Raw genomic sequence first — 15225 nt, forward strand, 5'->3', positions numbered from 1 at the left:
TAAATCTGAAGTTGTTGATCAACTTCTTTTTCTCAACAAAAATAGACACTTTAAATGATCTCAAATAAACCTCATTGTTATCGTTTGTACTGTTTTGCCTTTTCTATGTTTTTTTTTAAACATCGATGTTTCACTCGATGTTTTTTTGAAAACATCGAAAACATCGATGGGCACGAACATCGATGTTTCTGCTGACAGTCAGCTTGGCTAATCATATTAAAACGGGAGCCTGAGTCGATGATAAGAGCTGCCCATCTATTAAAAACTCTGCCAGTTCATCACTTTCTTCATCGCTGCAAATCCAAAAACATTCTTCCTTGTTCGGTTTCGTTTCGGGAGGAGTGCATTCATCTTGCAGTCACCGCACAGCCACCGTTGTTGAGATGTGTGGACTGGTGCTAGATTTTCGTTCTGCACTTGCGAGCGAAGTGCCTTCTCTACCCTATACGTAGAGATGTTGAGTCTACGACAAACTCGAAGAGGCACGATCCAACTGGACACAATCGGGAACTACCGTTATAAAAACGACAAAGAGAAGACAGAATCGCGAATGAAACGTGTATACGACAACAAATATCTTATATTCTTCGAAACTATCGCACAACTGTTTCATATCTCTCCTATGAATAAACCTTCGTCATCTGGGTTGAGGACCATCATAGATACTGTTTCGTCAATTTTTGAAAATTCTCATACACATTGTATTGTCAAAGGTTGACTATACCACCAAGTCAAAGTATGAAGAACAGCTCGATTATAACAGGCTTCCACAATGGTCTGATTGTGTAGATGTTTTGAATAGGCGCTACCAGCATATTTCAGCTGAGGAAAGCTCGAAATATAGAATCCGATATGGATAGATAGATATAGAGCCCGAAGCCAGAATCGAGTCCCAAACGGACTACCAAAGCGTCGTACTCAGCGTCTAAGTCCAGCAATCCTAGTTGCCAGGTCTGTAACGCGAATCATTTTATAAGCAGTTGCCAAGGCTTTAGTGCACTGCGGTTACAGAACGATTCAGTTTCACCAAGACCCAGAACCTTTGTTCTGAACTACTTACAGTCTGGGCACGTCAAATTTGGTAGCTCGATATGAAGTGCCCACAATGATATCATTTCGTGTTAACAAACATCAATTTGACGCCGATTTTTGGGTGCTAAAATCAATTTCGAACCAGCAGCCAGACAGGTTGATTCCAGTTAGGCAGTTACAAATACCGGCTAACGTGGAACTGGCTGATCCTTATTTCTACAAGCCGCAGAGAATCGACTTGCTATTAGGAGCCGATTCCTTTTTCGACCTTTTGTGCACAGGCCAAATTAAATTGAACGAGAGTGGCCCTCTGTTACAAAAACTCTGCTAGGGTGGATTGTCAGTGTCAGGGCGTTGCAAAGGTACTCCGAGTCAGAACCCATTATGTGGTGCAACGACGTACTCATCGGAAGATGTAAAACTTGACTCGCTGGTAGAAAACCTATGGGACTTAGAAAAAGTTCCAGACTTATTAAACGTCGCTAAATATTCGTCAGAGCAAAGAGCCTGTGAACAGGTCTTTAATGACCAAGTGACAACATTATCGACAGGGCGAATAAAAGTTAATCTTCCGTTTAAAACTGACCCAAAAATACTTGGTTCGTACTTCGAAACGGCAAAACGTCGGTTTCTTTCGCTTGAACGCAAGGTTTCAAGAAACGCAACATTAAAGGAAATTTATGTCAGTTTCATGAAAGAATATATAGAACTTGGTCATATGTCTCCCGTTGATTTTCCACCAGGTCCACACTATTTTATACCACATCAGTGCATCCTGAGGCCTGATAGTGCCACCACTAAACTTCGAGTTGTTTTCGACGCTTCGTGCAAAACGACGTCTAATTATTCATTGAATGATATTCTAATGGTGGGGCCAACTATATAGGAGGAACTCTTCTCGTCGCTAATTCGCTTTCGACTGTTTGCCCTCACGGCAGATATTACTAAAATGTATAGACATGAAAGCATGTCTCCAAAGGATCGGATATTGTCTGGCGTGAAAATCCGTCAGAAAAGCTTCAAATTTATCAACTAAATACAGTTACTTATGGCACTGCGTATGCTCCTTTTCTGGCCATACGAAGCCTTCACGAACTTGGTGTTCGCCATAAGGAAACACATCCTCTTGGAGCTAAAGTCGTCTGCAATGACTTCTACGTCGATGAGGTGCTTACTGGAGCTGACGATGCTGACACTCTGAAGGAGATTTGTGTCCAACTGTCAGATATCCTAAGCTCCGGTGGTCTTCAATTGGCCAAATGGTACTCCAACCACCCTTCTTTAATCAATGGGAATGAAACTGATAAAGTTCTCAGTTTCAACGACACAGATTCGACCAAAACATTGGGCATGCGGTGGACGCCAAAATCTGATATATTTCGATATCATTTGGACTCCAGCTTCACCGATCTTAGCCCAACAAAACGCAATGTTTTGTCTGTGACAGCTCGTATGTTTGACTCACTTGGCTTGCTGAGCCCCATCAGTATTAAAGCCAGAATCTTACTGCAAAAGCTCTGGCAAAATCATCTGGCATGGGACGAAACCATCCCTATGCACATGCATACGAGATGGGAGAGATTTAAAGAAAATCTACTAAACCATGACAAAGTATCCATTCCACGATTCACCAATTCCAGCAAAGCCAATATCCAAATTCATGGATTTGCAGACGCTTCCAGCCATGCTTATGGCTGCTGTTTATATATACGAGCTAATCAAAATTGCTTACATCAAAAGCAAAAGTTGCGCCATAATTGATTGATCGATAAAATAAGAGCTCCAACTTAGATATGTGAACTTGATGTTGGGTCTTCTGATACACATGATAAACAACCAAAATTTCATAAATTATCTGTACAAGAAGAAAAAAGTCTTCAGGCCATGACAGGTATGGGGGAAAACGACTATGTACTACGTGTTTTAAATGCTTTGGCATATTTTGTACTCTCTTATGTGTTATGGATTATTTTGAATGTAGTACTGAATAAATATAAAAATTGTAGCCTTTAGTAATTTTTTTTAGTAATTAATACCGCTCTGTTCTGCTTTAACTACAAATGGGTAGCGGATATCCCAAAATACGGACGCCATAACCTTACCCGCCGATATTTGTGTTTTGGCACGCTTCGGACGGCTTTTACCGGGTACCACCCACTCAGAAGACCGCCAACTGGATTCTGGAGTCTAGCGGTGTATCCATGTTTCGTCCATGGTTAACGGCGAAAAAATCGGTCCTCTTGTGCTTCAACATGCTTAAACACACCTCGGAACCATCGATGCGTTGTTGCTCGGTCCGATGTTAGCAATCGCGCCACCCACTTTGAGCAGAGCTTCCTCGTATGCAAATGTTTATGCAATATCGTAAACACACTGCCTTCTGATTTCTTTGAGGCATCAGCTATCTTCTTTAATTTCAATTTGCGGTTTGCCAATACCATTTATCGGATTTTTGCGATATTTTCTGGCGTAACTGCTGTTTTTGGGCGACCGCTACGCTCAGCGTCTTCAGTGTCGACACGACCACGTTTAAATTCATTGTACCAATCCTTAATGGTTGATTTTCCTGGAGAAGAATCCGGGTAATGCTTATCAAGCCGTATTTTTTCCAATAAAAAAACAATGTTTAATTTGGACATGAAATTTCTTTTTTTTCCATATTGTAGAAAAACTCAAAGGTTGTTTCACTTTAAAATTTATAACTTACTGGTCGCAGAGTTGTAAAATTTGTACACAGAGCTTATGATAATCGACACTATCGATAAAAATATCGATGTCTGCCCGGCCCCCTATGTCGGGCCTTGAACTAATTGAGTGGTGTAGATATCCAGTTTTCAAAAACGATTATAAAACATAGTATGTTTTGATGTTTACATCTATTTTTTTGTTTTTCTTAAATCACGTTAATATATTAGTAAGCGCATTGTACATAAAAGCATTCAGAATGTCTGAGGTATTTTTACATGTTTTTTTTTGTGTTATTTATATATGTATACATTTTTTTTAAGTAATATAATTTATTTTTATTTCAGAAAAAAATTAAATTTCCAATTCATGACACTCATCTGAATAAAATTTATGGAAATTTGCGGAATGCTTGTATTCTAGCTGTTTTGGCACCACTCTGCTTTTATGCCATGTACAATTTGCCCCATATGAATAAATATAAGAGTTTTTATTCTAATTATGATCCAATGGATTCCTTTGATCGTATGCAGACTGGAGGTTACCTGTCTTCGTGCCCAAAAGAAAAAGATGACAAAAAAAAATAAAATACAAGATATATAACATACACGAAAAATGTAAGGTTGCGTAAATGTCAGTTCCAGTAGGTGAAAGAAAATCCAAATAAATGAAGCATTATTGCCGAAAATAATAACGTTATATTTTTATAACAATAATAATATAATGACTGGTTTAATAAATCAACAATTACGCGAAAAGACGCTCTCTGCGATGAAATCGTATTGATTGATTAATTAATGTAGAACATAATAATTAAAATCAATCTCGATTACAATGGGTCAAAACGACATTCGTGCACAACGTCACCGTGAGTAAGACGAGAGACGGCTCTCACAACAAAGAAACAACGCGTACTTATCTTTTAAAGCGACCGAAAATAATGCAAGCTCTGATCAAATGCGGTCAATTACCCCCAACTTGACCGAATTCTTAAACGTAAAGAGTAATAAAGCGCGCTCTCCCTCGCTACCATCGATGTTTCTGCAGCCTAAGAGCGCAGTAACCAGTACCGACCGAAAATAATGCAAGCTCTGATCAAATGCGGTCAATTACCCCCAACTTGACCGAATTCTTAAACGTAAAGAACAATAAAGCGCGCTCTCCCTCGCTACCATCGATGTTTCTGCAGCCTAAGAGCGCAGTAACCAGCACCGCAATTTCGTTGACAACGTCAACCGTAACAACAACAGCAACTGTATCGACAGCGCGTTTAACAACATCATCAGCTAGCAGCGCAAACATTACTACGCCTGCCACTGCGCTGCCTGAAAAACAGAATAAAAACCATGAACATATTAAGCCGGCTGTGCAGACTGGTATGGATCGCTACATTCAAATCAAACGGAAGACGAGCCCCCCAAATTCTCAACGCAAAATAACCCGTGGCAATGCTAGCCTAACTGCAATAAAACGGACATGAACTCAAACCGATTTAAAACTTTGGCAGACGCCTATGAGGTTGAGGCGGCCGAATCTACTGAAGTCGAGAAAATGAAGCCAAAGCCTCCGCCTATTTATATACGAGAAAAAAGTTCCAATGGTCTTGTCAACAAAATTATTCAGCTTATTGGCAAGGATAACTTCTACATAATACCCCTTGTGAAGGGCAACATTCAGGAAACAAAAGTTCAAATTAAATCTGAAGATAATTACAAAGTATTATCAAAATATCTTACCGATAATAAAAAGAACTTTTACACGTATCAGCTAAAAAGCAGCAAGGGCCTGCAAGTCGTACTTAAGGGCATAGAATCCGAAGTGACGCCTGCAGAGATAACAAAGGCGCTACAAGACAAGGGATTTAGCGTAAAGACAGTCGTCAACATCCTTAACAGGGACAGAAAGCCGCAGCCACTCTTTAGGGTTGAGCTCGAGCCAGAAAATAAGCCCCTGAAGAAATACGAAGTGCACCCTTTATACAATCTTCAGTTCCTTCTGCACCGCCGAATTACAGTTGAGGAACCGCACAAACGCAATGGTCCGGTACAATGTGCGAACTGCCAAAAATATGGTCGTACAAGGTCATACTGTAAACTGCGCCCGGCGTGTGTAGTTTTGTGGAGAGCTCCATGACTCCGCACACTACCCAGCGACCAAAAATGACTGCAACTCGAAAAAGTGCGGCAACTGCGGTGGCAATCATTCTGCCAGTTTATAATGATCTGAAAAGCGGCATCTGTCAGAGAGGAATTACTGCCCTCACCCAAAATAAAACGTTGAAAGTTTCCAGATCAAACCCTGAAGTCTTCTTCTCCACTGCAGCCAGGTCCTCACTAGGACCTATTAACTGCCAAAAAATTGACAACGCAAGCGCTTTAAAATCAGGACCGGCTACAACTGCCTCAAAAAGTTCATTTCTGCAATCAGCATACTAAGAACCGAACATGTCTCAGCAGCATCAATCACCGGAGCAGCCAAAAACCAACTTCGAAGCTATGATATGCAGCCTACAACAAACTGTGCAATATTTAATGCGAAACCAAAATCTATTGATTCAAATGCTGGTTTCACAACAATCCAAATAATGACTTCCCTACGGATATCTACGTGGAACGCTAACGGCGTTTCGCAGCACAAACTTGAGTTAGCTCAATTCCTGCTCGACAATGAAATCGACGTTATGCTGCTTTCAGAAACACACCTTACAAACAAATACAATTTTCAACTACGAGGATATTCGTTCTACGGAACAAAACATCCAGATGTTAAAGCACATGGTGGGAATGGAATTCTAATCAAAAGCCGTATTAAGCACCACTATCATAACAAATTTGCTAAAAACTACCTACAGGCCACATCTATCAATATACAATTAAATACTGGCAACCAACTTACACTAGCCGCCGTATACGTATATGAGTTTATGCAGTTTTTCAACTCATTAGGAGACCACTTCATAGCAGCAGGAGACTACAATGCCAAGCACACACACACTGGGGATCTCGTCTCGTGACTCCAAAAGAAAAGCAGCTCTATAACGCAATTATCAACGCCAAGAACAAGCTCGACTGTTTCTTCTGGCACACCAACATACTGGCCGGCAGACCCAAAGAAACTACCCGATTTAATAGACTTTGCTATTACCAAAAACATTCCAAAAAATCGGATAAGCGCCGAATGCCTTTCGGATCTTTCCTCTGATCACTCGCCTATTCTGTTTATTCTACTCCGTCGTCCAGGAACATTGGAATAATCACTATTAATTGACCTCAAAGAAAATCTATTAGCTCACACATTGAGATAAGTCCTCATTTCAACAATGAAGCCGACGTAGACAGCTTTGTTAATTCACTGCAGTCTGTACCTGTCTCTGCAGCTCGAGCTTGCAACTGTAAATACACAACGCATTCAAAAGACACATCTACAAATCGAGCAGCTCGTCCTCGTCCGTTCAATATTTCTTCCAACCAAATCCTGCGACGAGTGCGTTTACATTGCCGACTTTCCCATATGAGCCTCAGCTTCAACATGAGCCAATGGAATTTCGCCCAAATGAAATCGTTAGCATCATCAAAAATCAACTGAATCCGAAAAAATCCCCGAGCTGCGACTACATAACTCCCAAAATGATCATCGAGCTCCCATATTGCGCCGTTTGCTTTTCAATGCCATCGCAAAACTCGGCCACTATCCAGTGAGATGGAAAAAGTCAATTATAATAATCATAGCAAAGCCGGGAAAAGACCACACAATCCCCACGTCGTATAGACTTATAAGCCTACTTTCATGCTTATCTAAACTCTTTGAAAAATGCGTTTTGGCTTGGATAAACACATACCTAAGACTCCATGAAGGAATCCCGTCACACCAATTTGGGTTTCGTGAAAAGCACGGAACAATTGAGCAAGTCAACCGGATAACATCAGAAATTCGGAACGCGATCGAAGAACGAGAGTACTGTACTGCCATAATTTTAGATGTCTCTCAAGCACTTGATAGAGTCTGGCTAGAAGGTCTAATGTACAAGATCAAGACAATGCTCCCCAACAACACCCACAAGTTTTTAGAGTCTTACCTTTACTACAGAAAATTTTGGTGTGAGATGCTGGAGTTCCCTAAGGGAGCGGGCTAGGGCCAACACTATACGACCTCTAAACAGCAGACCTCTCGACAAGCACACGAATAACAACATCTACGTTTGCTGATGATACAGCTATTCTCAGCCGCTCAAAATGCCCGAAGCAAGCAACTGCGCAGCTAGCTCTCCATGTGGTCGATGTTGAAAAATGGCTATCAGATTGGAGAATTAAAGTAAACGAACAAAAAATGCAAGCACGTTACATTTACCTTGAACAGGCAAAACTGCCTAACTAACGTTAAACAACACTCTACTCCCGCAAGCAAACGAAGTGACATATTTAGAACTACACCTCGACAGAAGACTCACATGGCGCCGGCACATTGAAGCCAAAAGAACACACCTAAAGCTAAAAGCCAGCAGCCTTCATTGGCTTATCAATGCTCGGTCTCCTCTTAGTCTAGAATATAAAGTCCTGCGATATAACACGGTACTAAAACCTATATGGATGTACGGCGAGCTCAATCAAAGATCTTGAGAACCATCAACGGGGCACCGTGGCACGTTCACAACGAAAACATACATTGCGACTTAAACATTCTACCAGTCAAAGATGTGATCGCAGAACAGAAGAAAAAGTACTTTACCAAGCTATTGTTGCACCCTAACCACCTGGCGAGAGGTCTAACAAGGTTGAGCAACCAATCACGTCCTCGACGCAATGACTTACCCACCCAGCGACTGACTTGAGGGACGCGCAACCAGAATGCAGTCTTAGCACACTGTTAGTTAAATTTTAATGTTAAGATTGTTAGTCTAAAAAATGATATACATTTCCTGCTAGCACAAGATAAAAACAGTTACACAAGTAAGTTTATAAATATCTTAATTTCTAGACAATACCTTCAACTTCACAATCCCTTACAAAAAAATTTGTTATTTGGAGAAGAAATAACTGAATCGACGACTCCAAAGTTCGGCTTTGTTGTGAAATATTCGCGATGCACTTCGCAAATGAACACGTGTTCACAACTTCAATTCTATTTTTTGAAAATACCGTTAGGTTTCCCAGAAAATTTTTAAATTTTTGTTTTGATTTATTACCGAAAGATATTAAAAACAGGAAATCCTATGTTTGCTATATCGATATCGATATACTATTACATTTAAGAAATACCATTGAGTACAAAATATGCCAGATTGTCAGCCAATGAAACTAATATCCAAGTCTAGCAGCCATTACCATATCAAATTAATTCTTAAATAATTTCCACAATTTTTATCTGATCGCAACAAAAACTTCAACAATCTTAATGAGTTTAGTTATCACAGACTATTTTCGACGCTTTAACGAACTTATTTTCTTAAATAATTAAAACCAGTGCCCCGAACTACCCCTTATCTCTATTCACTCCAAATTGTGTTTATTGGTGCGATGCATATCATTTTAATAAGCAAATAAGATTATTAGAGACATTTTTTTTAAAGGTTATACATTTTCAGTTTCGCTGTAGTTTAGACACTTGATCCAGAAGTTGTCAATGGTATTATACAAATGTGGCAGCGCATTGCCAATACTGTGGTTCTCATCAGTGTAAGTCTGCGCAAACAAAAAGGTTTATTAAATTTTTTCACCTAAACAATACTTTCCAACTCACCTGCTCATCAAATTGAATGTCGGCTTTTTGAAGAAGCTTGGCTAATAACAGTGAATGCTGATAATGGACATTATCATCACCAGAGCCATGCACCAGCAAGAAATCATGGGTCTTGAAGTTCTCCAAATGATGGAAGGCGTTACTCTCATTATACTTTTGAGCATTATCCTCCAAGGTAGGTAGTCCCATATAACGCTCCGTATAGATGGTATCTAGTCATATAATCGGATTCGAAATTTGAATTAAATTTGTTTGATTCGTAATTGCAAGCAAATACCGTAGTATAGCCACGAAGTCACAGGCGCCACTGAAACACCACATTGAAAGACGCGAGAATCGTCTTTTTCAATAGTTTTGGCTGTCATATAACCACCATAGCTCCATCCCCAAATCCCTGTGCGGTTTGGATCTATGAAAACTAAGTTATCTTGCAACCACTTAGTGACATACAATTGATCTTTGACCTCATAATCGCCCAAGTCATTGTTGACAGAAAACAATAGATCCTTGCCTTTGTTTCCAGTACCACGGCCGTCTATATATGCGTAAATGGTATCTCTTTTGGTTGTTACAAAGGCCTCATAACCCACAGTAAATGAGTTCGTTACTCGCACTGAATTGGGTCCACCATAGACTACAACAATCATTGGGTACTTCTTGGATTGATCAAAATTTGGTGGCAGTGCCAACTTAGCAATGCCCGTACTTCCATCGGCAAGAGCTACGTTAATAAATGAGTAACTAGGACGCAGCTTGCCCTCCAATGTCGTTCTATACTGGCTGTTCAGCTCCCAATCCTTCACCATTGTGTCACTAGCAACTTCATAGATTTTCGTGTAGATCGGATTGGGTCCAACACAGGAGAGAGTGTAGAAAGAAAAGGATTTGCTAAAAGTGGCGCTAGCTGATTTACATTCTTCATTGTCAACATCATAGCGATTGCAGCTAAGGCAGTCATCATTACTGTACACGTGATACACAGCTGGATTATTCCGTTGAGTAGCCTGATAGTAACTGCAAGAGACGGTGTTGTTTTTTCAATTCTTCCATTGTCATATTATTGTGAAACTGGAAAAACTTACAGCTTATCGTTGATTTCATCATAGCCATAGATATTGAGAACAGTGAAGTTTCCCCGAGATTTCCAGCTATTTACGCCCGTTTGTAGATTGAGGTTCCATACTTGATACCAGTTGTCTATGAAATAGCTAAACAAACAATTGAGACCGTCATTAATACACTTGGGTGTACTAATGGTAACCCAGCCGTTTGGTTCCTCAATACGCGTAACCTCAACACAGCTGCCATCGTGGCTGCAGCTCTGGATCGATGCCAGATTCTGGCGTCGGTTCATCCAAGTGATAAGTAAATGGCTGTTATTCGACCAAACCACATTCTGCAAAATGTGATCGCTGCTAACAATATCGATTGGAGCATTAATGCGCCGCATAATGGGATCATCATTACTAAGATCGTAGACTCGCAGATATACGATTGGATTAGGTGTGCCAGTTTTCGGATACTTTAACTCCTCTTCGTGTGGATATTGATAATACGAAGTAGAGTCATCGCCGTAAAGAAAATATTTAAAGGTTTCCACATTTGTATCATCGAAGAATCCTACAGAAAGTTTGCTGCCATCTGGCGACCACCACAAAGCGCTACCGCTACTCAGTACTTCCTCCTCATAAACCCAGTCAGGTACTCCATTATAGATAATGCCATCTGTGCCATCTTCCGTGATGGGAATCTCTAGATTCTCATTGAAATGTATGTACACATTGTTCAGGTATACATAAGCAAGTCGATCTTTTAGTGGCGACCAACCACAATATTGCAGCTTCTCACCCTTATGGATCTTAATAGACGAATTTGTTGCAATATCATATATATCGTACTGAGCTACATAAGAATGGCGAAACTTCTCGGTCAAGTTGTAGCGCACCAGAATTTTACTAAAGTCCTGCGAAAGTGTGAAGGTAGCACCACTGTAAGATTCCTGTAATGTTAAGCGTATATATTTAATAAGCTATTTTATAAGTAATTTTTAATAAAATTACCAGAAATGATGAGTTCACGAATATAGTATCTGTATTTGTTGCAGCATTGAATTTGTGAATAGATTTATCACTTGCCGTATAATAGAATTCCTCATCTGCAAGTAGTAAGAAGAAAGTAGCTTAAGATTAATTCTCCTCGTTATTTATAACATAAAATACTTGATTTATTTTGCAAATTTTTTGTTAACATTCTTTCATAATCTGACTATACAAAAAAGCACCGCCCAAAACAGCAAATTCTGGGAAGTTAATTCCTTTCCTTAAAACTAAAAGTATTTCGGGAAGAGCTGACTAGGAACCGGCTTTTCATAATTCGATCTGCACAGCCGAATGAGTGGCTTAGCTCAAGATCAAACTTCACTTTTAGTTTAATTTTAGTTTTTAATAGGAAAATCAATAAAGTTGAGCTATACAATAGGCGAGTGATCGAATTTACATACATTATTAACACTGCAGCAAACTTCAGTGACCAACACCATAGCATAAAAAGGGGCTGGCAAATTAAGAGCGCGATGTGATTTACAATCTCTTTACATTTACGTTGTCTCAAAGTTGTTTTAGCGGCTACTGCTTAACCAAACACTTAGTTTAGACTATTTAATAACTGAAGAGAACCGTTATTCTTATTTTATTTACATAAGTTTTTAGAAATCCATGTATTATAATTGTAGACGTATTAAGAAGCACTGCGCGAAATCCTCTACCTCAGTGTGACTAGGAAATTTGAAACGAATAAAATTGAATCATCTTTTACAGATACATTTTACGAAAATTACAAATTATTTATTATATTACCTAATGTTATAGTAATTATATGCTCAAATTGCAATTTTTTACACAACAATAAATGGTCATCGTAAGTCAATTTTATTTTAAATTATATTAAGTGACCACCCTCGATTGTGTACCCTAAAAAGAGTCATTAACAATAAAAACAAGTAAGAAAGTTACAGTCGAGTGTGCTCGACTGTGAGATACCCGTTACCCATTTTTAATAAAGGCAAAATATTGCGGTATCATCAAAATATACCGAAAATACTAAAACAAAAAATGCTAAAAAAAAATATACCAAATGGTATGTTCGGTATATCGATATAGTACACCATTCAAAATATACCACAGACTGCACAAAATATCAGATTGCCAGCCAAAGCAACTAAGACCCCTAGTAATTAGCCGTTTTTTGCACATACAAAAGTATTTCATTAATAATTTCCACAATTTTTATCTGATCGCAGCCAAATTTTCAGGAATCATAATTATCATTGTTATTATCGTATACACTATCCAGTGTTTCATACGGACAGACACACAGACATAATCGTTTTGGCTGCTGATGCTGATCAAGAATATATATACCTTATAGGGTCGGAGATGCCTCCTTCTACCTGTTACATACATACATTTGCTGTCGGCACAACGTTATATAAGTACGAATGAGTAAAAAACTAATTATAATTTCAGAAACCATCTGCTTGTTTTTCTGGTGCTTAAAATTAAAAATAAAATAAAAAGGCTAAAGTCGACTCTTTAATAATACTCGTAATACATATGTACATAAGTATGTATGCATAAACATGTAAATTTTCAATCAAATCATGGAAAGATTTTCGTTAATATAAACCTTTAACTATTCCATAAAACTCCGACTGCAGCAGCCGTTTTTTAAAACATTTTTCTCAAATAACTCCTAAAATTTTTTTCTGATTGCAACCAAATTTTCAGGAATCATAAAAACTGTAGGTATCGATTTTTTTAGATTTGCGATGGCGAAAGTCAGCGTGGCAAAACTCTAAAACAAAGATTATCTTCGTACAAACATTATTATAGCATTATGTCTTATAGTCTCTGAGTATAAGTGTTCATATGAACAGTCTATTGTCTATCGTCTCGGATTTGTTGCTAAACAAGAATATATATATATATATATATATATATATATATATATAGTGTTCATTGTCTCAATAGAACACAGTTCAATGAACTGTTCATATGAACACTTATACTCAGAGACTATAAGACATATATATATATATATATAGAGATGACTACTTCTGCCGCTTTGAACATTTTCTGCCGTACAAAAAGTCAATTCAGCTGAACCAGTTCTTAGTTGTTATCTTCCTTTCCCTAAAAATTTGTTTAGTTGACTTAATACGCTTTCCTCTCAGTGTACTCCTCAACTATTTCTCTAATTATACCACTATAAACCATTGACTCTGAGCCGATAAGCAACGACATACACAAATATATGAATGTAGGTAATAAGTCTCGCATTAAAGATAAGATTATAAGTGGTATATCAACATCTGTTAGATTATCAATATTTAGAGCCTCTCAATAATATTTATGAATATACGTACTACACCTTACGACTGAAGGGAAGTAAGGAATAAGTTGCAACAAATATCCAAAAACTTTTATAATACATAATATATACATATATAGTAATTATGTTCCAATTGGATCTTGATATGCAAATGCATACAAATGAAATTGTTCATTCAGTTCACACAGTTAGCTTGAAGACACATTGATAAGAATGTTCCTAGCTGGGAATTTTAAATTCGTATGGAGAGGGTAGTCACAGACTAGGGGACTTTGCGATCACCTCATACATTTAATGTCACAAGTCGAATCTTGTGACCGATCTTGCCAATAACGATGACTGACCTGTTATCCATGTGCCATTAAAGCTACGAAGACCTGCAGTGCCATAAATCGCATCTGTTAAGTTCCAGGGTGTCTTGCTACTGATCAAACGGTCAGTTGTTGGTTGTATTTTTATGATCGAGGTGTGTCCCAGGTAAAATTGACTAAGAAATAGCAGTAACAACTTAAATATAGGTAGCATGATTTCACTACTATTCGTGAATAATAACAATGGCAACTTCGAAAACGATTAAGCCAACCACAACTAGCACAAGTAGATGTCCAACAAACAGCACCGTTCCGCACAGGCCCACAACAAAACATCAACTGAATTCACAATCAGTTATAATCAGCAAATTAGCATCGCCGATACCGCCTGCGTGAACTCAAAATTGGAACAAAGCATTGAGTCACTGTAAAAATACCCTATGAACTAAATTAGAATTATCCCAAGCATTAGCAATGTAGGATGTCAACCAAAAGTTTACTCCTTAAAAAAAATCTGAAATACATATGTATGTATATATGGACAAATGTTTTGTTTCAATCTTGTAATTATAAAACAAAACAATTAAGAAAGCTACAGTTGAGTGTGCTCACCTGTGAGACACCTTTTATAAAAACCATATTCTAAACAAAAAAACCCGATTACATTACGCGTTTTTTTTTTCATACAATATTTTTTAAATAACATCTACAATAATTATCTGACTGCAACAAAACTTTGGATAAAATAAATACTGTAATAAAAATAACAAATGAAATCGAAAAAATATAACTTTATAGTATATTTTATAGTCTTTGAGATCCAGTGTTTCATATGGACAAATTTATAATGACTTCTTACCCTACGGGCTTGTATAAACATTTAATATTTTGTTGCCAAACAGATTTACTATCCGATCACTGTCAGCTGTTTGTGAATAGACCTATGTATGTATGGTCTGTGAATATTCGCTTGCTTACATCCATCCAAATTAGATAATTAAATTTGTAATTATGCATTTTTCGTAAGTGTTGCAATTCATTTGATTTAATGAAAAAGATCTGGTTAATGGAG

The 15225-nt window shown here is 38.1% G+C and overlaps 2 protein-coding genes across 2 annotated transcripts; one reads left to right on the forward strand and one right to left on the reverse strand.

Moving 5' to 3' along the window:
* Nucleotides 1–3849: 3849 nt before the first annotated feature.
* On the forward strand, nt 3850–4411 carry LOC133842280 (uncharacterized). Its single transcript, XM_062275322.1, has 2 exons — nt 3850–3985; nt 4065–4411. The coding sequence occupies exons 1-2, from the start codon at nt 3899–3901 to the stop codon at nt 4302–4304; spliced, it is 327 nt and encodes a 108-aa protein (XP_062131306.1). The 5' UTR covers nt 3850–3898; the 3' UTR covers nt 4305–4411.
* Nucleotides 4412–9213: 4802 nt separating this feature from the next.
* LOC133843719 (venom dipeptidyl peptidase 4) lies at nt 9214–14492 on the reverse strand. The gene is made up of 6 exons (XM_062277377.1): nt 14187–14492; nt 11514–11608; nt 10536–11452; nt 9731–10467; nt 9454–9665; nt 9214–9395 (listed from the first exon to the last, which is right to left on the reverse strand). Exons 1-6 carry the CDS (start codon nt 14365–14367, stop codon nt 9285–9287), a joined length of 2253 nt encoding a protein of 750 aa, XP_062133361.1. The 5' UTR covers nt 14368–14492; the 3' UTR covers nt 9214–9284.
* Between the last annotated feature and the right edge of the window lie 733 nt (nt 14493–15225).

The sequence above is a fragment of the Drosophila sulfurigaster genome, chromosome 2L, assembly GCF_023558435.1.
Source record: "Drosophila sulfurigaster albostrigata strain 15112-1811.04 chromosome 2L, ASM2355843v2, whole genome shotgun sequence".
NCBI lineage: Eukaryota > Metazoa > Arthropoda > Insecta > Diptera > Drosophilidae > Drosophila > Drosophila sulfurigaster.

What these genes read in the sequence shown, in the direction of transcription:
- LOC133842280 (XM_062275322.1), top strand. Translation starts at nt 3,899, where the DNA reads ATGTTTACATCTATTTTTTTGTTTTTCTTAAATCACGTTAATATATTA. An exon ending in AAGCATTCAGAATGTCTGAG is followed by an intron (nt 3,986 to 4,064) that starts GTATTTTTACAT and finishes TTTTTATTTCAG; the next exon opens with AAAAAAATTAAATTTCCAAT.
- LOC133843719 (XM_062277377.1), bottom strand. Translation starts at nt 14,367, where the DNA reads ATGCTACCTATATTTAAGTTGTTACTGCTATTTCTTAGTCAATTTTAC. An exon ending in TCGTGAACTCATCATTTCTG is followed by an intron (nt 11,453 to 11,513) that starts GTAATTTTATTA and finishes TTAACATTACAG; the next exon opens with GAATCTTACAGTGGTGCTAC. An exon ending in GACTTCGTGGCTATACTACG is followed by an intron (nt 9,666 to 9,730) that starts GTATTTGCTTGC and finishes TTATATGACTAG; the next exon opens with ATACCATCTATACGGAGCGT.